This window comes from Sarcophilus harrisii, chromosome 4 (genome assembly GCF_902635505.1).
Source record: "Sarcophilus harrisii chromosome 4, mSarHar1.11, whole genome shotgun sequence".
In the NCBI taxonomy this organism is placed as follows: domain Eukaryota; kingdom Metazoa; phylum Chordata; class Mammalia; order Dasyuromorphia; family Dasyuridae; genus Sarcophilus; species Sarcophilus harrisii.
The window spans coordinates 240,285,372-240,312,247 of record NC_045429.1 but is presented as its reverse complement, the minus strand read 5'-3'; the positions used below and the strand labels follow the sequence as shown (position 1 = coordinate 240,312,247).

Sequence of the window (26,876 nt, the reverse complement as noted above, 5' to 3'; positions counted from 1 at the left end):
TTTCTCAGAATGTTTAATGTATACTAAAACACAGTATTAAAAAAGATACACATTTTTTTCTTTTTTATTGTAGTTTTTTTGTGAAGAGAGAAATACAGGGAGTTTGGTAAAAATAGCATTAATCTGAAAACTTTCTCTTTTGCAGGTTTGTGGCTATTCGTTCACCTGAAGTCCAGGGAGCATGAAGGACATGAGCTGTTGGATACCTGGGCTTTGGATGGCTCTGCTTCTACTTCCTACCACCACTCCCATGACAGTCACTGCTAAGTCAGGTAGTCAGGCAACTTTTTTTTTTTTTTTGGCAAGTAACCAAAATTGGTCATATCCTTGTTCTGTGAATCGCTCAGTCACAAAAAATAGATATGATAAAGGTTGAAGAGTACATCCTGCCCAATCACCTCCAGAGGTGGAATTGCAAATAGTATATTTAGTAATTTCTTTGCCCTGCTAACCTTTAACATCATGTATCTTTGAAGGATTTGGGGAGGTTTTCCATATTAGGTGGAATTTAATTTTCATTTAATTTAATTTTCATTCTGTTGTTCTTATATTATGTAGTTAACAGGATAAAATAATCTTCCCTTTTTTTAGAGAGATTTTTGAAGTTTTTAAAATATAAGTGAGTTTTTGCATAATTTTTTTACTCCATAAAAATTTTAACTCAGTAAAATTAAAGAAACACTTATTAAGTATATATGAGAGGTGCCACAGTAAATAATGAACTGGCCTTTGAAGATCTGAGTTCTTATCTTGCTTTTGACACAATTTAGCTTTGTAGAAAAGGTGTTGATTTGGGCAGAAATCACAGGTTCACTCAGTCAACAAACATTTGTTAAGGGCCAGGAATTGAACTGGGCATGGATATTCCCATTCAAATGGCAATCTACATATAAAATATTTTCTAGGGAAATTGGAGGTAATCTCAGAATTAAGGTATTAACATTGAGGGGGACTTGGAAAGACCTCCCATAGAAGGTTAGAAAGGAAAGCAGTAGCATGTGCCAAGAAAAGTTCTAATTTTTAAATTTAATCTATAAATGGGGTCAACCAGACTGAACTGGTCTCTAACCTATTAATGTTTTGAATCAAATTAGAGCAGGTTAGGGACAGAGATAAAGAATAAAATGGAAGTTTAATTTTAAAGTGTGGGAAACGGCTTGTGACCAAGGAGGGGATCTAGATACATGTGTTGGGACCTCAACCCTAGTGCGGGCATCCAAGTCACTGAGGAGAGATATCAGTATTTATATCAATGTCTAAGCAGTGTGCTGTACCCCTAACTATAAGGGGCAACAGCACCATTGAGACAAGGTTTATTCATAGCAGCTCATGATCAGAACATGAGTATTTTTCTGGAGCTAGTCTGAGTTCAGAGATCACCTGGTGGTAGTCAAAGCAATACAATAATTATGTGATTTTGCCAAGGGGTGAAATCATCTAGAGAGTAAAGATTATTGTTATGTCAAACTAATGGCACAACTTGCTTACTGGGTCTTGGTTGTGGAAAACAGGATATCTCCTAATAGCTTGACATTTCCCACTTTGGCCTCTCCCAAAGAGAGGGAGTCTGAAAGAACAGCTCCTTTATGTCCAATAAAGGAAAGGCAGGTATAAGCCAAGGTGTCACAGGAGGTCAGTTGGGCCAGAATGAGATCTTGCTGAGGGGGTTAGTTCTTTGAGGGGATCTCTCAGGGAAATAGTTATAGATAATGGTACTATACATTGTTTGCTTGCAAGCAGAAAAGAGAGGGGAGCAAAGATACAGGGGAAGAAAATGCCAACATTCATTTGAATAAGGGCATTGATTGTTGGGCACATAACAAAAGTGAAGAGGGGAAAAAAACTATTAGGACAGTATGCCCAGCCTTTGTCCAGAATTTTGGAACAATTGTCTTATTTATATCTCAGTTACTTCTGGTAGATACTAGTATCTAGATACTACTAGTAAAGTAGATACTAGATCTACTTTAAGATTCCTGGAGGGTTCTGCCATCCATTCAAGATAAAGAGCTTTTTTCTGATGATCCAAGAATCCACATTCGTGAATTTGGCAATTGTGGGAATAACTGTGAGAGCTGGTGGAGATGCTTAGAGAACTCCTTGCATCAATCTTTGAATGTGAGTTTCTGGTCAACATAACATAGGTTCTTAGATGAGAGTCTCAGAACATTATAGAGTTGATCCAGTTTCCTAGTCATAGAGGGATAGTTTCAAACAATGCAATAAAGTTTTTTTTTTCAAAATTTTCATAATTGTATACTTACATTAAGACAGGTATAAATTAAACTACTTAGAGTTCTCACAATGGAGTAGTTCTGGGAAGGGAAATTTACATGTCACCAAGATAATCAAGAAAAAATGAAGTTAATTAAAATAAAGTCTCCTTGTATTCTATTAAACCATTCTCAATTTCCATTTAACCAACATATTTTGAGTCCCAGATATTTTGTGTAGCATATAGTCCCTAAATATCTTTCCTTGGACAATATGCTTATTTTCAGGACACTCTGGTTCCAAATTAAGAAGTTCTTAGATAATTCTGCTCATAATATCATCTAAATTTGGTTCACCGATTTTGAAACTTTAGAGATTTTCAGGTCATATATTTGCTATTTTATCTTTACCTAAATTCTGTCTATGATATAAGATGCTTTAACAAAATTTCTGAGGGTCCAATTGCAAAACAAACTCTTTACCTTTTAAAATTATCAGACAGATAATAAGGGGAAATTTCACTTTATCATTATCCATACAATTTATGTGTAAAATCCAGTGCTCAAAACTATTATCAAAACATGTTCAAACCCTGAATTTCCACAATAGATAAATTTCAGAAACCAAATATATACATCTGTATATAGTTCATAGAGAAAACAGTCTAATCCTATTGTTTTTATCAAAATTTACTATTGCATTTAATTAGAAAATTTCATGTTACATTTTTATATTATTATTTAATCATTTTCCATTTAGAAGAAAATTGTCCCTATACTATAATTTTATCACAATTATAGATCAAAATTGCATCCTATTACGATAACAGAGATGTTCTAGTATCAATCTATTATTTATAGATTTAGTATAGTACTTATAAAACTTCTTGATTACAGAAATTTAATATAAAAGGTAAAAGAGGGATATAATTATAACAATGTTATCTATGATAGCAGAGGGAAAAATCTTTCTTAAGCTTTGTTTGATTCCAGGCATCTCTCATATCTGACAATCATGTTGTTACAGGGTGGAAGCTCAGAATTAACCAGGTGGAAATTTTCCTTTTTGAGAAAGAGAATAATACAATGGGGAGATGAAATCAGGAAGATCCTATCTAGGTCATTCCAAGGACATCCCCAACACTTTTCCCAGGCACAGACATCTAGTTACTAAAGTGTAGCACATGACATTTTCCATTACTGGCTTCATAATAATTCAGACAACTATCTCTGTAATCAAAGCTCAGATAATAGTAAACTACAGTTCTAGGAAATGTTATCTTAAATAGTAAAATTTCACTAACCACAACTTAGGGCTTGATTATTTTTCCTGATGTTTCTCTAACAGTTAACATGTCATTTATCCTTTACTTATAAATTAAAACTACCCATATTTATATTTATAGCAAATCCCTGATAGTTAGCACATCATTGATATATTGAAGCTACTTTCATAATACTCAAAAATTTTCAAATGAAAATTTGCTATTATAGTGAACATTATATGCTTTATAACAAAATATACCTCATTAAATAACATTTTTCTAATATTTATTTTTCTAATATCCTTTTAAAAGTCTAATTAAAAAGTCGTTTTGTCTAACAGTATTTCTGTTATAATGGTGACTCAAATGTCACCATATAAGAGAATTTAGAAATTCAAAAATAACACAAACAATATCACATATTTAAAATATGAAGCAAACTTTCAGGTGACATCAACCGTATTCCAAATTATCCCACATAAAAGTCATTGATCTTATTACCTTTGGCATTTTAAGCCCAATTTAGAGTTATCAGGCATGGAACAATTACATTCAACTAAAGAAATAATAATATAATAGATTGCTCATATGCTCATATACTATGCCAGTCCCTGTTGTAAGCACTTTAAAATCGTTACATTAGTTTTATCTTTATAACAACCTTGAAGGGGGTACCATTATTTTTTTCTCTATGCAGGTCAAGAAACTGAGGACAAAGAGAGATAAGAAAACTTGCCTAGGATTACACAGATAATAAATTTCTGCAACTGGGATATAATTCAGATTTCCCTACATTTTTTCAGCATTCTCTTTTCAATATCTATATTTGGGAATCTGCTCTGGGATGAAAGGAGTTAACATCAAGAGGATTTCTGACCTGAAGTAGTAATAGGGTTCTCTTTGGTTTAAACAATTTTCTCTTTTAATAATCAGAAATGTCAAGGAAGAGTTAACAAGAGGTTGTTTTAAGTTTAAGAAATAGTTTACCTATTTTTTCCCTTCACACTTGGATTACTTTCAAACTAGCTACCTTCTTTCATTGTCCTGGAACATGAAGCTATTAACCTGGTTATTTACTTTAAAAACTTTTATTAAATTTAATCCTTATTTTTCCTTAAAGCAAATTCTACAGAGTGGTAGTCCAAAACTTCTTAAGATATTTCAGAAGGGAGCAAGTTCTTAGCATTACCATAAGTAATTCTATTCTGTAGGAGTTCTATTCTGCAATCATAAAATGAGTCTTCAAATTCCTTAATCTTTCAAGATGTTTCTAGTAGTTCCATAAACTTTGATTATTTAACTTTATTTCTGCAATTCTAACAAATCTAAAGCCGAAATGATAGAAAAAAATGTCTTGCAATTTTTTTCTTTTTCTCTTTTCTAATAACCTAATCTCCCATGGAAAATCTAAAGTGAGAGTTAGTCCTATTTACTGAGACAATTGCTTCAACAATGAAAGTTCATTCATCTTTCCCAATATCTCAACTCTCTGGCTAAATCCCTATAAGTTTTTCTCGTTGGCTTCATTTTAAATCTTTCAAAGGAACATAATTTACAAACACACAAACATTACAGAGAAATTTTACATTTTACAAACACAGAATCACAGACAAAACATTAAGACAGATACAAACAAACAATTTAAACAAAGCGCACATTTACAATTCATATAAAGACACATGGTTACCAAGTAATGCAGTTTGAACTTTACAGTAGTTTACAATTTAAAAAGCAGAAGCACAAAGAAGAAAAAGAGACATGCAGTTAGGTGGGTAAATATTATTGAATAAGTTGCACAAGAGAAGCAGTGTGAAGGGAATGGCAGAGTAGTTAGATGCCACTAGCAGAATGGCATGAGAAAACAGAATGACTCTATAAATGTTGCTGGCAAAAAGAAGGAAACAATTGGAGGTGGTTTCATTTCTAGTACAACCTTGTCAGAAGAATTAACAGAGAATTCAGGAATTAATTATCTATCCTGGGTAAAGAGATTTGTGCAGGAGTTAATAGACTCCTATGAAGTGGGACATAAAAAAATATTAGCCAAATTTGAGGGGTTAGAAAAGGATGTGGAAACCAAATTATTAAAAAAGGAAAAATTGTGAGAAACAGATGGACATTTGGTTTTTACAGTTCTGAAAATTAAATTGGAGAAATGAAACTTAAATTAGAAAACTGAAGCCCATAAGGGCATCAAGAAATATTCAAGGATGGAGTTTATCTTCCCTTAAAAGAATGTAAGTTCCTTAAAAGCAGGAACTAGCTATGTAATGAGGAATGAAGATTCATGTCTTCTATAACATCCAATTAATGGGTTAATTGGGGAAAGGACTTATGCTTCAGCACAGAAAATTAAACGCTGTCTGGAATTTCAAAGGTGTATCTACTCACCTAGGCACCTATTCTTTCAAGAATGTAAAGAGAGACAGAAAGATGGAGAGAGAGACAGGAAGAGGGAGAGACAGATACAATTACAATTTCATAGACTTGCAATTAAAAAAAAAAAAAAAAAAAAAAACCAAGCCCGGCAGAGGAATACAGAAAGATGAATTAACAAAGATTTGTAATTTAAGAAAAGAATGATTTGAGAGGAACCAGTTTAGTGGAGGAACCTTGGAGTTTTCTTCATAAAAAATGGCAAGCTTGATCAAGGTGGCTGCTCAAAGGATTGGAACAAGGATGAGGACAGAACATTCACCAGATTGAGGGGTGATGACAGATGGGTCAGACTTTGGAGAAATAAATCTTTAGTGGTATCCAGTCCATTCCCACTGGTACCAGAGAGTAAAAAATGTTCCAATTCTGTGTCCAATCCTACTATTGACATAAATTAATATCAACTGGACTGAACTGGCCTCTAACCTGTTGATATCTGGAGCCAAACAAAGTAGGTTAGGGACAGAAAATCAAGAATAAAATGGAAGTTTAATTCTAAAGTGAGGGAAATAGTTTGCAAAGGGGAAAATCTAGACACATGTTTTGTGGCCCCATCCCTTGTAGGGAGATCTGAGGCAGTGCACTATATCCCTGACAATAAGAGATAATTGCAGCAATGAAATAAATATTCATAGCATGACTTCATGAGCAGAAAATGGATAGCTGTCTGGTGCTTGTCCGAGCTCAGAGAACACCTGGTGATTGTCAAAGCAATATAATAATTATGTGATTTTGCTAGAGAATGAAATCATCCAGAGTAAGTGCAAAGGATTGTTGTTATGTCAAGCTTAGGGCACAACTTGCTTGTTAAGCCTTAGTTCTGGAAAGCAGGGTGTCTCTTAATGTCTTGGCAGTACAATAAATCCTCAGTAATTAGGACTAATTGAGTTATTTGATCTTAATTAGTGTGAAAATAAAACTTCTTAGAATGTTTGAAAAGAAGTGCCAATTTAAATACTTTTAAGAATTTATGGTAACTCAAACTAGGCTTAGAAAGACTTAGCAGCTATCATGTTGGAGGCCCATAGATCTTGAAATACTATATTTTGAAAAGCAAAAAAGCCAGGGTTATAAATAACAGATATTTAACAAACTGAAAGACTTTCAGATATTTGTGACAAAAACAGCAAAACTTAAAAGAAATATTGACACATAATATCTAGGAGAAAATAAACACAAGGGACTCAATAAGGTCAAATAGTTTACTTATATGAGAAAATGTTATTAATTTTTATGATTATCATTTTTATTTGAGCAGTTTGAAAGAAAGTCTTGGCTGAGTATGATGGGGTGATTCTAAAAATATATACGTCAGTATAAGGAGCAATAAAAAGAAGCAATCATCTCATACAAATCAGACAAAAAAAGAAAATAGATAAAGCTAATCGAAGGGAGGACAGGTAATGCTGAAACCTTACTTTCATTGAGAATGGGTTAAAGAGGGAACAACATATACATCTAGAATGGAATAAAAGACTCATAAATTCAAAAAGAAATAAGTGGGCAATGGGACAGCTAAATGGCACAGTGGATAAAGCACTGGCGTTGAAGTCTGGTCTCAGACACTTAACACTTTTCAGCTGTGTGACTCTTGGCAAGTCACTTAACTCCAATTGCCATGCCAAAAAAGAAAGAAAGAAAGAAGGAAAAACAATAAGAGGGTAAGAGGGATTAAGAATTGGGTGAGTGGGGATAAGGGAGGAATTCTTAGAGGGGTGGATAAGTTAAGGAATAGAAGGGCAAGGAAACACAAGTAAAACAGAGGATTGAGAAGAGATAGGAATAAGGTGAGAAAGACAGACAAGAAAAATAGGAATGAGGAAAGTATACAACAAGTAATTATAACTTAGAATGGGATGAATTTAACCATAAGGTGAAAACTAATCCAACAATATGCTGCTTTCAGGAAACACTATAAAAAGAGACATATGCACAAACATAAAAAAAGATCAAAAGTAGAATTTATTATATAAAAAGCCAGAGTAGTAATCATGATTTCAGACAAAACTAATGCTAAAATAGTTTTAATCAAAACAGAAAAATATAGGGAAACTAAATTATATGTCAGCCATATTATTCAATATTGTTTTAGACCAAAGCTTCTTAAACTAGAGGGTTGTGACACTATGTGAAATCTAATAACTGAATGCGGGAGTTGAGGGAAAGTCAGCAACAGTAAAGGTAGCAAATATTCTACCAACATTTAATTCTTTATGTAAAAATAAACAAGCACATGCATCTTATTAGTATGCAAATTTGCTTTTGGCTTTAATAAATGGCAAAATTATAAGAATACCAAAGAATTGTTTTAAAATAAATTTCTTTATGATTTATAATCAGCAAATGTTTGATTTGTATATCTATTTTATATAACTATATACCTGGGGTCATGTAAAAATTTCTTAGGCAAAAAGGGGTTGTGAGTGGGAAAAAGTTTATGTAGTCCTGTTTTAGACCATGTAAAGTAATTAGTCAGTATAAAATACCTGAGAGTATACCTGCCAAAATAGACACAGGATCTTTGTGAATATAATCATAAAGCATTTTTATACAAATAAAGTTAGGTCTCAATAATTGAAGTAATATTTACTGTTCATGAATAGATAAAGTCAATATAATTATAAAAATGACAATTTTACCTATCTAATCTATTATGTAATGCCAATGCATCACATTGAATTAATTTATTGAATTAGAGAAAAATAATAACACAGTTATTTGGAAAAACAAAAGGTCAAGAATTTCAAAGAAACCGGGGGGGAAAGATATAAAGGAAACAGTTTCAGTAATATTAGACTTTAAACAATAGTATAAGGTGAGAACATTGTTGAACTGTAAAATGTGTAATTTTGATTATTTTAATTAAAATTTTCTTGTATAAATAAAACCTACGCAGCCAAGAATAGGAAAAATGCAGAGAAATGGGTGGGGATGGGAATTTTCCTGAACATTTTATCTCTCAGAATGTGATAAGATGAAATATTACTATAGTCTAGGAAATTATGAATGGGTTGGTTTAGCAAAATGTTGAAAGACTCGGACTTATGAAAGAAATTGCTATCCACTTTCAGAGAAATAGATGACAAATAGAAATAAAGCATAGTATGGTCTTACATATATGGTACTGTGTATATGTATATACATGTGTATGTTTATGGATATCAATGTATATGTATGTGTATATATGTATACGTGTGTATGTATATGTATATGTGTATGTATACATACATGTGTATATGCATGTGTGTATATGTATATACATGTGTATGTTTATGGATATCAATGTATATGTATGTGTATATATATGTATATGTGTGAAAAGGTATGTATACAAATATATATAAATATATGTATATCTATGCCTAATTGTAGCCTTCTTTGGGGGGGATGAAGGAGAGAGGAGGAAAATTAAAGTAAAAAGTGTACAACAGAGAAAAAAAGAAAATCTACAGGGAAGCAAAGAAAAGCTAGGCAGCTTTGAAAACAATATATAGTATTTATCAGATAGGTTTTCTTGAATTTTATATTGAATCTGCCTCATATCGAATCCTCTCATCTTCTGGTATCTATGTGGTATTTTTTCTTTTCTTATTTTGTACTTAAGTTTAAAATAAATTTAAAACAATACAATGCATTGGATTGTATATACTGTTAGATTAAATGTTCTATTAGATTTTGTTGATGTTTTACTAAATTGTTTCTAATCCTTCTCCCTCCAAATCCTGTTATTTTATTTTATTTTATTTTTTGCTACAAAGGATAGTTTATTGAGGGGAGAGGGGTATATTAAAAAATGAAGTTAATATTTTAAAAAAGATACCTATATCTATCAAAATAGATGTAGATACATATGTCTATATAGATATAGGAATATTAATGAAGGATCTGCACTAGATGACTTGTAAAGTTTCTTTCAGCTCTATAACCCTTAAAACACTTTACTGCTCTTTCTTGAAAAGGCTTTTTTTTCTCAGTGGAAAAAATTCAAGCCTGAATTTCAAAGAGAAACATTTATATTGTGTGATACAATAAGGAGAATTAATAAAAGAAGTATAAGGGAAATTGCTTTTATAGTTGATTATAATTATGGAGTGAGAGAAGAGGCACTTGGAAAGGTTCATATCCTGAACATGCCTAGGAAATAATTCAAGTACAGTTCACTTTGCGTTAATTGGCAAAATGTCAGCATAGTGTTCCTGTTGTGATTGTCAGAGAGCCTGACAGACTGCTCAGGACCAGATTTGGACCCATTTTCTATGTGTTAATATCTTCTTAATTCACCAGGTTCTGTTTTTAGTTTTGTCTTGTGCAGACCTGGTGGTGCACTCACTAACCATTTACCGGAGGGAAGTAACTACTTCTAAAAATAAAATACAACAAATCTAAGGGATAGGATCGGGTTTCAGCTCTGGAGCTTGTGAAGTTGTCAACAGTGTTGTGTTAAACCTAAATATATGTAGGATAGGTTGTATCTTTTAATTGCTTTTCTTTATTTGCATGTTTGATTTAATGGTTTATTTTCAGATGATTTTCTTAGTATGAGGCTTCAGATTAATAGGAAGAAATTGTTTTGTCAAATTTTAAAATCTTCTGTATGTTATGAATTCTCTTCACCTAAATTTTTTGATTGTCCTAATGTTACTAATACTGAAAGAATCCATGGTGTTGCTTTGCATAGGTTAGATAAGGAATATTTGTAAATGGGAAGACCACAGATGGACTTTCATTTACTCTATGCTCCCTCAAATGAAAAGTAAAGACATATTTTCAATTTTAACTTATCTTACCAAAGGAAAATGGGGATAAAGCATTTATTAAGGAATTACTATGGATCAGGCACTGACAATCTTAAAGCATTTTGCAAATAATTTCTCATTTCATGCTCACAATGACCTGGGAGATGTGTTATTTTTTGTTGTTGTTCAGGCATTTCAGTTATGTGCAACTTTTTGTGACCTCATTTGGGGCTTTATTAACAAAGATACTGTAGTAATTTGTCATTTCCGTCTCTAACTCATTTTATAGATTAGAAAACTGAGGCAAACAGGGTTAAGTGACTTGCCCAGGATCACACAATTAGTAAGTGTTCTGAGACTAGCTTTGCAGAAAGATGTCTTCCTGACTTCAGGACTGATGCTGACACCACTTAGCTGCCCTAAGTATTATTATTATTATTCCCATTTTATAGTTGAGGAAACTGAGCCAGATAGAAGTTGCCTGGAGTTTCAAAACTAGTTTAAGTGTCTGAGGCTGAATCTGAACTCACATCTTCTTGATCTACACACAGAGTTCTTTTACTCTGCACCACTTATCTGTCAAGAGGTTAGGGGAGAGAGAACTGAATGAAAAAACTAAGTCCAGAGATAATCCCCAAATCCAATTTAGTAAGTAAATTTCCCCAAATCTCAATACCAAATGCCTTAACAAGGAGCCAGTCTGAGTTTTATTTGCTTTCCCAGATTGTCCTGAGGTAGGAATGCAAATATGTAGCAAAAAAAAAAAAAAAAAAAAAAGCCAAAAAAAGCAGAAATAATGTAAACTCAATCCCTTCCCTTTCAAATTGATCCCCTTCTCCACTGCCAAAGTGATATTCCCAAAGCACTATTTTCTTCACACATTCTCCCAAGTGAAAAAAGCTCCAGTTACTTCCTATTATCTATCAGATAAAATGGAAATGCCTTCTCATTCCAGCCTATCTTTCCAGATTTCAAATTACAAATTGATTATCTTCCTCATGTCCTTCATAATCCAGTTAAACTGGATTATCTTCTACCAATTATCCCACCTTCTAGCCGCTCCTGTCTTTGCCCATGCTATTTCTTACATGCAATACCTTCTCTCTTTATTTCCAACTCTTCAGATCCCAAGCTCTCTTCAACAAATGATACCTTCTATAAGAAGCCTTTCCTAATCCCCTAGCTTCTTCTATTTCTTCTCTCTCAAAATTACCTTGTATTTTTCTGTGTGAGTTTTCTATTTACTTGTATGTATATAAGTTATTTTATACTTAATAAGCCTCTTCTGGGCAAAGAGGGACTATTGTTTCACATTTGTCTATGTATCTTTAGTTCATAGCATAGCTCTTGACACATAACAGATATTCAAAAATATTTGTTGATTAATTGATAACTGGTTAAGCCACTATATATTTGAGATGAAGCATAAGGTAACAGAATGTTGAATTTCCAGTAAGTGGTCATTGATTCAAATTTCCACTCTACTTTTCAGTTCAGTTCAGTTGTGACTAACTCTTTGTGACTTCTTTTAGGGTCTTCTTGGCAAAGATACTGGAGTGTTAGTTGTTTCCTTCTCTAGCTCATTTTATAGATGAGAAAACTGGGGCAAACAGGGTTAGTTGACTTGCCCAAAGTCACATAATTAATAATTGTGATAAATTGAAGTCAGAAAGATGAATCTTTCTTACTCTAGATATATAGAGCTCTCCCCACTTCACCACCCAATTGCTTAGCTCCTTACCTGTGTGACTTTGGCCAACTCATTAATCCCACTGGATCTCCATTGTCCTACTTGAACTAGATGACCTTTAAAATCCTTTATAGCTTTACAACTGAGACTCTATAAATGCCACTGAGGTACCCATTTTTCTTTTGTTTAGTTTTTGTTATTCATAATTAACCTTGTCTGTGTATATTTAATTTGAACTGTTAAAAAATTTTGCAATATTATAACCCAAAAAGGAATGTACAATTTTTTTTGTTAATCTCAATGAACTTTTTGTAAATATAAATATATTTCTATTAACTTTTAAGATTAACTTTAGTGAAACATAGTTTCTATAATTTGATTTGCAATTTGAAAAATACCATTTTCACTTTCTTCTAACCCACAATCTTATATATGTATTCTTTCACATGAATAACCAATGTATCCTAAGACCTGGGGTTTTTAGCAATCATTGTAAAAACCCAGAGGCTGTTATGCCCCTCTGTTAGGAATTCTGTTTTGACGTTTTTGTTATTGTTAATATAAAATATCTGAAAGCTCTTATATCGATCCACTTATGAAAAAGAATGGGAAATAATAAGCAATAGTTGCATGCCTGAAGCAAATTGCTGTTCTTTTCTACTCTAATCTTCAGGTTAAATGTTATAGTAGTAGCACTGCTATTAAGTAAGCAGGTAGAAAATGGAAATTTACCATTAGGGCAAAGTAGAAAAGAAGTGATTGCTGCTGGAGATGTAAGTGTTATGTATCCACTTTATATATTTAAATCTATTGCCATAGTACAATTGATAAAAATAGTTAAATGCAAATAGACAGACAAAGATGTAGCTATAGTTATGTAGTGCTTGAATTGTTAAGAAGCATTGAAAAAGTTGCCTATATCTTCACCTTCCCCCAAAAAAATTTTTCTGGAAAAGTCAGAATGAGAAGAAAAGATAAAAAAACTGGGATAACCTTAATTTAATGAAATATTTTCCATTAGGATATATTCAGCCTAAATGGATTTATACTATTTATATTATATATATACAGCTTATACTTAAAGACAGTAATTGAGCACTTTAATCTATGCTCTGAAAAGATCTGAATTCAACTCAGATCTCTGACACTAGCTGTTTGATCATAAGTAAGTCACTTAACCTTTATTTATCTCTCAATTTAAGATTCAAATGAGATATTCATAAAATGTACTCAGCCAAGTACCTGTCATATAGTAATAGGCACTCTATAGCTTCTTGCTCTCTTCCTTTCCTTTTTCCTTCCTTACCTATTATTATTATTATTATTATTGGTGGAACTTTCCTTAAATGGGCCAATTGTTAGTGGACTCTGCACCTTATATTTGCTTCTCTGTGTACATGATGTCTCTCTATTATATGACATGCTAAAATGTAAATGACTTGAAGGCAGGAACTCTATTCTTTCTTTCTTGCCTTTTAATTGCCAGTGCCTGGTGCCTTGCCCAAAGTAGGAATGTTGTGAATGTTTATGAATTAATAAGATCAGAATTGTTTATGAAGAAACTTTTCCAGAAGATATGGAAATAATAAAAGTAAAAATCCTAAAATAGGACATATTGTTTTTTGGCTATTGTGAATTTTCAAAAAGTATGATTAGCCTATAAGGTTTGTAAGAATTAAAAGACTCTGAAAGTAATAAAAGAATTATTACAAGGCCATATTAGAAGAAAACCTGTTTCAATGAGAACTTCTTAGCAACATTGGAGAATATTTAAGCTTAAATGATATTAAACAATTTTTTTAAGCCATGGCTGGTGATATTTCTTTCTACTTTTGAAAAAGAAGAATCAGATAAACTTTCTTCTTTCAAGCAGAAATAATTTTATCCTGCCTTTGAAAAGTAAGAAACTCAAATTGTTTTCAGAATCATTGTGGTGTAGTGGAAAGTACCTCAGACTGAGAGCTAGATTTGCAATGTTATTATAATACTATATAATAGAATAATATATGAATTCTTCTTTACTAAATAACCTTTTTGTTAAAGAGCTCTCTGACTTGGAACCATGCCTAATCTTCTTCTGCCTCGTTTTTGTCATTTTAAAAATGAATGTCTTAGTTTAGAAAGAAGAAAACAAGTATTTATTAAGTGCCTAATAATGTGCCAGATGCTTTACAAATATTATTTCACTTGATCCTCATAACCGCTGTAGCAGGTGGAATTTATTTCCTTCCTTATTTTAGTTTATTATTATTTTAATTTATTTAGTTTATTCCCAAATGATATTTGAGGAGATTGAAGCAGATAGAGGGAAGGGAGCTGTCCAGATTCACAAAAGTTTATAAATATCGGGCTAGATTTGAATTCAGATGTTCCTTACCTGGGTCAGTTCTCTATCCACTGTGCTGTATTGCTATTAATGATTTTTAGGGTTTTTGTCACCTCTAACATCTACCAGTAAAATGAATTTTATGTAGAAATAATAAAAATATATGCATGTAATTTATGTGGCCATGAAGCTGGGTCCTAGGGAAATTAAGTGTTCTCTCTGTGATCACAAATGTAGGCAGCATCAGAAAATAGATTGAAACCCAGACCCTTTTTTTAAATTCAATTTTATTTTCATTTTCAAATAAAATATTTCCCTCTTACTTCCCCTCCTCTCCCTTGAGAAAGCAAGGGAAAAAAACCCTATTATCAATATATATAGTCAAACAAGAAAAATCTTAAGTTAACTATATCCAAAAAGAAAAAAAAAAAGAAGGAAAATGAAAATTTGTTCAATTCAAATCCATCACATCTCTACCTGGAGTTAGAGAGCATGTTTTATCATTAAATCCTTTAGAAATGTGATTGGTTCTCATGTGAATAAGAATTCCTAATTCTTTCAGAGTTGATTGTCTTACATTAATGCTATTATAGTATAAATTGTTCTCTGGTTTCTGCTTATTTCACTTTCTGGCAGTTCATAAAGTCTTCCCAGGTTTTTCTGAAAACATTCCCTCCTGTTCTGATTCCTAAAGAAACAAAGTTTTGTTTTTGTTTTGTTTTGTTTTTTTTATTTTGTTTTAACATTCTGCCTTGTATCTCTTGGATATACCAGCTTTCTCTTCTGGAATCTTTTCATCTTTTCATTATCTCCCCTCTTGAGGCTTTGGTGATATACTTAGGTCCTTTCATTCAACAGAAAAGTGAATTTGGGAAGCAATTAGTTCCCCTTTAGGAATCAGTTTATGAATATTTGCATTTTCAAAGAAATGAATAAAATAAGATTTCAAGCATAAATTGAAATTGAATTGCAAGGGAGATATTTTTGAGAATTATGGCTTTCCTGAAACTCTTTAAATCCTATCACTTAGGTGACTGCCTCTATTGCCTAAATGAGAAGCTGTGCTCTATTGACATGTTCTCACGGAAGAGCTTAAAAAACTTGGACCTCTGCCCCAGCCCCACTTCTACTCTCATGTGTTCTTTACTATGCTTTCAAAATATGTGTGTATACAAACTCATAAAATTTTTTTTATTAAAGCTTTTTTTATTTACAAAAAATATGCATGGGTAATTTTTCAACATTGACCCTTGCAAAACCTTCTGTTCCAAATTTTCCCCTCCTTCCCTCTACCTCTTCCCCTACATGACAGGTAGTCCAATACATGTTAAATATGTTACAATATCTGTTAAATCCAATATATGTACATATATTTATATAGTTATCTTACTGCACAAGAAAAATCTGATCAAGAAGGAAACTGAGAAAGAAAATAAAATACAAGCAAACAACAACAGAAAGTATGAAAATGCTATGTTGTGGTCCACAGACCTCTCTCTGGATATAGATGGCTCTCTTCATCACTGAACAATTGGAACTAGTTTGAATCATAAACATACAAAATATGAAGACATGATATATACATCAATGCATATGCACAAACACATATATACCCTTGTGTATAAACATATATGTATACATATATACAATGTTTTTTGAGGAGAGAGAGGGAGAGATGATCCAGATCCATGATTTTGTTTGTGTAGAGAACTTCCACTTTCAAAACTTCTTGCAATGCTGCCATTCATTTGTCTGCATTTTATATTCTTAGGGAGTTTACCAAGGTCTTAAAATATTAAAGTATCATGCACAATAAAATAATTATGATATGTTATTATTATCAATCAAAATAATTAGCTTTTAAATCTAAAGTATGTTTTTTTTTTTTAACCTCTGTCTTTGTATCCCTAATCCCTAAAATGCTTCTAGGCAACTAATAATATAATAGACACTCTAAAAATACTTGGTGATGATATTGTAACTGGGGTTATTGAATTTTTTTTCTGAGTGGGTAAAACTTATAAAATTTATTAAAACTGGAGTTTTCCTAGAGAGAACATTAGTTCATGGATACCACCAAATAAATACTGAACATCATTCATGTTAGAGTGACACATTTTTAGAGCTTTCAGATCATATTGTATGTACTTAACAAACTTTTCAAAGAATTTAGATAAAATATATTTGGTTTCTGGTTTGGCATTAGACCAGACCTTCTCCTTGTTACTGAAGAGTCAGAGTGGAAAGTCCCTAGTTTTGCTTCTATCTTCAAACTGATTTTGACAGGCTTGTGTAGGGACTTCCCCCACATATGCTATGAAGAATTAAAAACTGATCTAGCTAAATGCTGACAGAGTTGTTACTCTTATTGAGTAGAGCTTATTTTTTTTTAAAGATTATGGTTTATATTAATCACCATTTTCAAAAATATATAATAAATGTTAGTTACTCCAAATCTACTTACATAGGAAAAATATATTCCCTTTATGTAAAGATATATGAAAATTTCATATCTTGATGGAATGTTTTAGTTAATTTTAACATTTATTTAATGATTACTGAATTGAATAGTGTTTAATTAATTAATTAATAATTAATTAATAATATTGCTTTTAAAATCTCACTTCCATGTGTAGGGGGAAGAAACAAACATTTTAGAATTTTCTAGGTAAACTAAAATTGCTAAATATAACTTTTACTTTGGATCCTATTTAAGTTTTTATCATTTATTTCAGAATCCAATACTTCACTCTGCCCCCAACAAAACAACCCTAACCCAACCCTTTGCTTGTAAAGAATTAGTTCAATTTAAATATTTGTTAAAAACTTGCTATGTACCTAGTATGTATTGTACAGGGCTCTAAATAAAAATCTATTGGACTTCACCAGCAGCTAGGTAATGCAGTGAATAGAATACAAGATCTAGATTAAGGAAGACCTGAATTCAAATTTGGTTTTTGATATTTATTAGCTGTGTGACGTTGGGCAAGTCACTTAACCCTGTTTGTCTCAATTCCTTATCTGTAAGATGAGCTTGAGGAAGAAATGTAAATCACTCTAACATCTTTGCCAAGAAAACTCCAAATGGGATTATGAAGATTTGGAATTTCTAATATTTAGGCAATGTGACACATACTTAAACCTCTAGTGTATAAAATAATGCATGATAAGTACATAAAAGATGTGCATAGTTCTATCTGAAGTTTGAGGGGAAAGGAGGTATTCCTGGCTGAGGGGAATCCTTTAGGAAGAGTAATTGTTTCCTCAGTTGTAAATGGAAAACAATTTTGTCTTCCTGACAAGATAAAAACTTTGAAACGCCATAAAAATATGGATTGTTAATAATTCTTCTAAGGGGGTAATATGGCAAACACCCATACTCAATAAACCTTTGAGTTGCTCCTAGAAAAACTAACATAACTATGTGTATATATATATATATATATATATATATATATATAATATACATAATTTAGTATAATATAAACTATTATGATTATATATTATATCATATATACATATATATGTATATAATTTGATGATAGCAGTTGTATAGTGAAAAAAACACTATATCTGGAATTAGTATACCTGGATTCAAAGCTTTGATATGCCAGGTTGTTCCTCTCTAACCTTCAGCAAATTATTGTATCCAGGATTATATTAGTAAATGTTTAACAACCAGCTCTCTGAGGGAAAAGAAGTATGTATAACACACTTTTAAATTTAATCTGCCTTATAATTTTTTTGCAATCATTTGTTAAGTCTAGACAATTAACGAAACAAAAAAATCAAACTCTGATTTGTATCATTTGATTATTTCTGATGTGTAAAAGTTGGAATGGGCTTGAATATGCCCCTGACTATATATCTCGAGTCTCAATTTTGTCATTTGTAAGATAAGGTAACTGAACCAAATCAAAGGTTCTTAAGTTTTGGTGTCATAAAACTCTCTAGAAGTCTGATGAATCTTGCTCATATTTTGTCAGAATAATTTATTTATTTATTTTGGGGAGGCAATTGAGGTTAAGTGACTTGCCCAGGGTCACACAGCTAGGAAGTGTTAAGTATCTGAGGTCGAATTTGAACTCAGATCCTCCTAACTTCAGGGCTGGTGCTCTATCCACTGCACCATCTAGCTGCCTGCAGAACAATTTTTAAATTCATTAAATTCATAGAATACAAAGGAAACCAATTATTTTGAAATGTCAAAATTTTTAAAACAAAAGAATTCATAGTCCCTAGGAGAAGAATTCTTGGACAATAGGATCTTGATATTCCCTTCCAGTCTGATGTCCTACAAGTCTACGTTGATTGTAGCAATTACACCTTTAAATAGAATATAAACCCCATGAGATTGAAGTCTATCTACCTTATGCAACTTGAGTGTCTCAAATTTCAATACATTTTAAATGCTCCATTCATATTTGTTGGTTGATGTGTATGTGTGTGTGTGTGTGTGTGTGTGCGTGCATGTGTGCCTGCGTGCATGTGTGTGTGTGTGTGTGTGTGTGAGAGAGAGAGAGAGAGAAAGAGAGAGAGAAAGTAAGAGTTTATGTGCATATAAATGTGTATATGTTCTAAATTTACTATATAGCATTGGTGTCTTTGTATACTCTTTCAGCAAAAGGCTTTGATCTTTCGGTCTTCATTTCCTTAATTTATAGTTAATTGTTTTCTCTTTTATTCTAAAACTTAATATAATTTGGCTCTCTAATTTGTGATAGTTTGCAAGATGCTATATTTAAATTATTCTCTTTTTATATAAATAGTAAAGAGCTATCATCAAGATTATTTTTCCTAGTGAATATAAGATTAGATGCCTTATTTTGATAGCAAATTGCAAGGTACAACTTTTCTCTTTTAAAATATCATGTTAAAACAATTTGAGTAGGGAAATTTAATCAAGTTTAAAGGATATATATTTTTATTTAATTTCCTTTGGGTATAAGGGAAAGGTGACAAATAATTTATGCACACGTTTTTACTATGATTGTAGATTAAAATTAGAAAAATGACTGGAAAACTTCATTGTAAAATGATTAATTTTTTATTTGCAGTGCTATAATGAAAATCATAAGTATTCTCACTGTATTCTCTTATAGGAAATTTGTGTCCTGACCTGATAGCAAATGGAGAACCATTTACACCTGTTTCAGGTGAGCATTATAGCTCCACACAAAATCATAAAAAGAATAGAAGTTGACACATAAGTGTCTTATCCAGCTTTTTTCCTAAATACATAATGTATTAATTTAGGTGAGTTTTTGCCATTAGTCAGGTGCACTTTGGTTTCTATTCTTTGTAAACCTCTCAGTAGTTGGCAAAGTACTCTGCACAGAGTGAACATTTAGGACACATTTGTTGACTTGTATGAAATGGTATTTGCTAAGGCAGAGATATTCATGTTTAGAGCAATGATGAAAATCATTGAATTTTAAGAAAATATTTTCACTTTTATAGAAAAGAGAGAAAGAGTAAAAAAAATCTAGAAAAGGATAATAGACAAGGTTGAAACTCTGATATTCAGAAATAGTTTTTGAATGAATAAATGAAAAAAATTATTAAAATTCTGTGTTATACTACAAAGATTGCTGCCTTGGATGATAGCCTCAGTGGCTTCAAATGAATATTTTTTTATTTTTTAACTTAGAAAAAGGAAATCAGTTTTTTCATTATTTCTTTGTTACATTGTATTATTGCAACCTAATTAAACTTGTTATTAATTCTTGTTCCCTCCCTGATGTACACATCCAGTGTAACCCTGGGAAAGTCAGTTAACAATGATAATAACAATAATAGCAATATTTAACATTTATACCGTGCTTACTATAAAGCAATCATGAGGCTAAGCATTGGAGATACAAAGAAAGGCAAAAGATAGAGCCCATTCTCAAGAAGCTCACAATCTAATGGGGAGACAACATTCAATCAAGTACATATAAACAAGCTATATACAAGATAAAGTGGAAATAATCATCAGAGAAAAGGCATAAGCATTGAAAAAATTTAGAAGAGGCTTCCTATAAAAGATGGGATTTACCAGGGAATCCAGAAAGTGCATATGAAAAAAGTGAGAATTACAGACATGGGAGACAACCAGTGATATGTGGAGTATTGGGAATAAAGAGACAACCAGTTTGGTTAGCTTATAAAATGAAAAAAAAAAGACTATAAAAAATTAAAAAAAGAAAGAGAGGTTAGAGTCCAGGTTGTAAAGGACTTTAAAAGCCAAAGAGGAATTTATATTGTATTCTAGAGGGAATAAGGAACTACTGGAGTTGATTGAGTAGTGTAGGGATGTGACTGGATCTATGTTTATAGAGAATCACTTTGGCAGAATCATTTTGCAACATCATAAGAAGTAATTTCATCCTTTAGTCCTCTATACTGAGAAAATTTAATCTGGAAAATCTGCTGACCAGAATTGGTAGCATTTGAAAAATCTCATCAATCAGTCTATGGAAGAACAACAATTCTTCCAAAAGTCAATGTCTCCCCAATTTTTCTTAAGTTTAACTATTTGCTGAACTAAATCTTTATACATTTTTTTAACAGGTTTTGATTTGGGAGATAGCTTTTCTTTGAGGCAAATGTCCTGTGGAGATGAAAAAACTTGTTTTAAACTGGGAAGTGCTCTTCTTATTAAAGATACTCGGTAAGTAAAACTATCATATTTCTAATAGTTCCACATAAACTTCTTTCCCAAATGATTAAACCTAACTATTAACTTAGAAGATGAGTCCAGATATTGTACGATTTTTAAAAGTTCTTTAACTCAATACTCCATCATGATGCCTTAAAAATTTTAATGGCAAAGCATTATATCTCACAGATTTTATGAAGGTGGAAAGGTTCTGAGTATAGATGCAAAGTATAAGCTTTATGTCTGTTGTCTGAGTCCCAATCTAATACATTTCAAAGCAACTCATCTACAGAAGATTCAACTCCAGCTAGGAGGAGCGAGACAGCAAAACAGATTGATCTCCAGACCTGGAATTAGGAAGAAGCATCTTCCTGAATTCAAATCTAGTCTTAGACACTAGCTGTGTGATCAGGGCAAGTCACCTAAGTTTGCCTCAATTTTCTTATCTGCAAAATGAAACGGAGAAGGAAATGACAAACCAAGAAAACCCTAAATAGAATCATGAAAAGTTGAATGTAAACATCTGAACAGCAACAACAAAAGTAGCAACACAACGAAATTTCAATTGTCTCTGAGGTTTGGAAGTAAGAGATTGTGTGTGTTATACTGAGATGTTATAGATCAGTTAGCCTACTCTATACTTTTTGTATACAATCAGTCTTCCTTTAGAATTGAAAATACATTAATATTACACATATATTTATATATGTATAAATGTGTCTCTCTTTTTGTGTGTCTCTGTCTGTCTCTCTCTGTCTTTCCCTCTTTCTGTCTCTCCCTTTTCCTCTCTCTTCTCCACCCCCTACTCCCTGACTATACCTGGCACAAAGATTGGTTAAGTAGATCTTTATTTCAGGAACTCTATGAAATTGTCCCATTTATATGATACTTGCAGAGACACTACCATTATGTGAAAGCATAGAAGGTAGGGATTGGACTTGTCATTTTTTAAATAGAGAATAAGGAAACTTCCTGTGAAGAGAATGCATCATCTCCACAACTTTAAGGAGTATGAGACTTGCAGAATGCTGAGAAGTTTAAGCAACTTGTCCAGGATCACACTAAATCTTCCATGTACTATGCCATGATACCTTTTATATAGGAGGAATTATGAGAAAGGAAATGAAAATCAGTTTGGAAAAAATATTTCAGCTGTTTTGGTAGTGCCAGTTTTTTTTTTTTTAATTTCTGCAAGGCTGTAGTACTTTACTTTTTCCAAAGGGATTTTAAATATCTAGAAACAATGCTGTATTCAGAGTCCAAAGTTAATGTATGCTGTATTTTCATACATTTGCTATATTTGCATCATGTTATTTAAACTATCACATTGCCTCTTCCCATGGAGCCATGTATGTTCAAGGGTAAATGATTTTGCTTTCTTGTATTGGAGCAATTTCATTTATACTATTTTTCTTTTTCCATAGTTTATAAGAGTTCAGTCTTTATTCCTTTACTGATTTGAATCATAAAGAATGGAAATTATTATGCAATAAAAACTCATATTCTTAGTGTTCATGGTATATATTGAAAAGAGTAAATAAGAAAGCTCTCCTGATTGCTTCTAGTTCTCTCCCCCTTCTTGATATTTCCTCTCTTTTAATTTAAAGATACATTTTCCATAGTTTTTTTTGAGAATTTTTCAGTCTAATGGCTACAAAGGAACCTAAGAATTGAATACTTCAGGATTTTATTTCTTTTATTGTCAGTTTGTTTTGTGATTGATTTACTCTTGTTCTCACTAAAATTTTTTGCAAGAATATCTTTAATTTTTAAAATGGTGAATTGAACCTTTTTGGTAATGTTCATTGTTGTATTTTGCTAATAATCCTTCCAGTTACTCCTGCCAAAAGATTTAATGTTTGAAATATTGAAAAAAAGATAATTTACTCTACAAGATAATAATGGTTAGCCTTCAATATTTTGAAGTAGCTATGGTGTAGTAGATAGAGAGCCAGTCTTAGAGTAGGAAGGCCTAGTGACCAAGTCTTACCTTTGACACAAATTGGTTGTGTATCTGGGCAAATCAATTGATTTCTCAGGACACTAGGTCAAAGCTTCTTAAACTGTGGATTATCCCATATGAGATTGTATAACTGTATGTGGAGTTTGTGAAATTAGGATTTATTATCAATTTATGTTTGGTTTTTATAACTATTTTATAAACCTATATACTCAGGGTTATATAAAAATTTCTTGAGCAAAAAGGGGTCACAAGTGGAAAAAATTTAAGAAACCCTGCTCTGGGCAACTCTCCTAAATTGTACAGAAGGTGCTAGCCGGCATTGATGGAAGGATTCTCCTCATCTGGAAGTTATATATGGCAATGAAATCACCAGTCTAGTTCCCTGTTCCTCAAAAGAATATTAATAATAAGAGCTGGCATTTATTCAGTATCTTAATGTTTGCAAAGCACTTTAATTAATAATTAGTAATACAAGAGTGAATAGATCGTTGACATAATGCTTTACAGCTTTTAGAACTAAGAATCTGGATCTTGGCAGGTGGCATATAAACACAAAATACTATTAGTTGACAGTGGGATCACAACATAAGAGTAAAGCAGAGTAAAAATAACATTGAAGCTCTCTTTGATCTCATATAAAACAATGAGGAGTGTCTATGTGTGTTATTTCATTGTCATGCTGAGTAACCTAATATGTGAGTTTGTTGACAAGCCTGCTGAGAATTTCAACATTGGGATTTCTCAGTGTGAACAATCACTGGACTCTCCTACTCTATAAATGCTCCAGATAATCAGCATAGGAAGGTATTTAACAATTCATGTCAAAATGTGTCCTTCCCCTGCCCAGTTTCACCTATATTTTTTCCCTTGGAAGATATATCCCTCCCAACATTGCTTTTCAAATGACTGATTTAATAATATTTTAAGTGACTTTATTTTTTTTAATGAGATTGGAGTAAAAAAAATAAAATTCTCATTAAATATTAAGAAACAAATGAAGGAGAAAAGAGAAAGTCATTGTGATGTGTTTGAGGTTCAGCACCAAATGTTGAGATCGAGGAGAGCAATTGGCACTAAATGTTGGGGATTTGACATAAAATGTTGGGGTTTAGTCATGTGAAGTCATGTGAAGAATTCACAATGGTCATTCTTTTTGGCAAAAGGCTGGTTTATTTTTGAGGAAAAGTTACAGACAAAATGAAGAGACACAATAGACACCAGGAATAGTAAATATGGAGAGAATTGGAAGAGTATATAGTTAGACACTGAGGGAGAAGAGAAAGGCACCTTCAGGAAAAACATGATGGGGCTAAGCCAAAAGCAAAGATAATGTGGACTAGAGAAGATTTATAGAGGTTTAACATAACTTGGTTTTCTGATTAGGTAAAGTTACTCATGACCTCCCTAAAGGCTGGTCCTGTAAGGTTGAGCTGATCTCCATCAGTGCCCTTCCCTGCTTGCCTCAAGGAGTAATCTTTCAGGCTTTCTCTGCCAACCATACTTAGTGACCCAAGAGCTCATCAATTAGATATAAGGGATTTTCCAAACAATAGCCAGACAGGGTCAGCTGAGGCAGATGTGGCTTCAGCCAAATTTGTATTTTAGCAGAATTTTGTTTAGATGACTTCAGGGTGTGTACTTGACTGGGGAGTCTGTCAGAAGTCATAGAGAATCTACAATTAAAACACTCTCTTAGCAATTTCCCATTATCAAACTATTTTATTTGTAAACAGATTTTATTTGTAGTTTAATGGTTATTAGTACTTTAGATTATTAGCATAATCATTTATTAATAATAATGGTTATTATTAATATATTATTGGTGACAATAATATGTTATTGATAGTTTGAAGAAAGGTAGCCAATTCTCCAAGACTCTAGTTCCATGCCAAAACTGAGGTACATAACCCCAGGCCCTTCATTTTCACATCCCCATTGCATGTGGTAGATTAAAATCCTATGATGAAATGAACAGAGAAAGGATTAAAGTGGGGATCTTAAAAACATTTTTTGAATCATCATTTTTGTGGAAATATTTCATATCATTTAGTCACTGGAGAGAGAATATATCTTCATGCAGGCCCAATGACTATTTGCCCTTGAATCTCAATAAACATAACTATATGGCACAATTTTATATTTATTTTACAAGCCTTTCACTTTAAATCTCTACTTGATCCATTGGCATATGTAAATAACTTTTCTGGCTGTGAGTAGCAGAACTCTGGTACCTCTACTACAGGAAACTGGAGGGTGTCTGATTAAGCTGACTAGCAAGTGTCAAGTACTTTGGCACCTCTCCACTTACATTTCACTCCTTCAGCCAAAGTGTAGGTAATAGTAAACTGCACTGCTAGGGTACTTCTCTTGCCATTTTGATTTTTCAATGAGACCAGAGTAAAGTTACAGCTATTTATATGTTTGTAAAGAAGCTACTATGCAGAGTCAGCTTGGGAAAATGCTGGGGCTAATTTATATTGAAATGGAATTGTTTCCTGTGATTGTGCCAGATGAACGAGTGAAAAAACATTTATCAAGCAATTACTAAGTGCCAAGCTGGAATATGAATATACAAGATCCAGTCTTTACCCTCAAGGAACTTATGTTCTAATAGAGAGCCAACATACCTAGGGAAGTAGTGACTAGGGAGGAGAGGTTTTGGTTCTCTAAGTTACAGGGATGGTTGGTTGGGTGGGAGGTTGATTGAGTATTGTCCTTCATACTTGAAGAGGAACAAAATGACATTACTATAGTAGATTTAATGTATGACTTGTCCAACTGTGGCTGATCAGACCAATAAAAGCTCAGAATGCTCTGCCACAGATCGGACACAAATAGTCCCCATGAACCTTTGAGGACAGTTTCCCTAACTTTGTATATCTCATGTTTCTTCTGAATTAATCCACTTCTGATTTGCTCATAGTGCACAGTATCAGGGCATGCCATGTTGATGGTCCTGTGCCAGGGTCTCCCGTGTAATACAATCACTTCTAAAATTCTTAAGAGAGACCTAGAGAGTGTCCTTGTATCACTTTTTTTCTGACCACCTTGTGAGTGCTTTCCCTGTTTGAGTTCTCCATAAAATAATCTTTTTGGCAAGCATACATTTGGCATTTGAACAACATGGCCAGCCCAACAGAATTGTGCTCTCTGCAGAAGTCTTGGAATACTTGACAATTTAGTTTGAAAAAGGACCTCGGTGTCTGGTATCTTATCTTACCAGATGATCTTCAGAACCTTCCTAAGACAATTCAAATGGAAGCAATTCATTTCCCTGCCATGGGACTGGTATATTATCCAGATTTCACAGGCATACAACAATTAGATCAGCACAACAACTTTGTAGAAGTCACAGAGCAGTTGATTGATATGTTCATAACAGATATAATACTGGTGTTAATGTGGTTATTGTTCCTACAACAAGATGTAGAAGGCAGAGAGCATTCTACGTGGTATGGCAACAAGATAACAAGAGTGAAACATAGTTGGAGATATGGAACCTGATAGATATAATATAATAAATACATACTTGCATACTCTAAGATAAATGAATTTGCTGGTCATTGTTATGAGTTATGACTGACCTCCACTGAAGTTTCCTCCA

At 32.5% G+C, this 26,876-nt stretch overlaps 1 protein-coding gene across 1 annotated transcript in view; it reads left to right on the top strand.

Annotated features, from left to right (window-relative positions):
• Positions 1-26,876, top strand: part of LOC116423604 (collagen alpha-1(XIX) chain-like) — a 147,546-nt gene that overhangs the window by 6,870 nt on the left and 113,800 nt on the right. The window contains exons 2-4 of the mRNA XM_031968611.1: positions 146-272; positions 19,769-19,822; positions 21,222-21,321. Of these exons, the coding sequence (XP_031824471.1) occupies positions 182-272; positions 19,769-19,822; positions 21,222-21,321 (245 nt within the window). The 5' untranslated portion in view covers positions 146-181. The remainder of the gene's footprint in view (positions 1-145; positions 273-19,768; positions 19,823-21,221; positions 21,322-26,876) is intronic.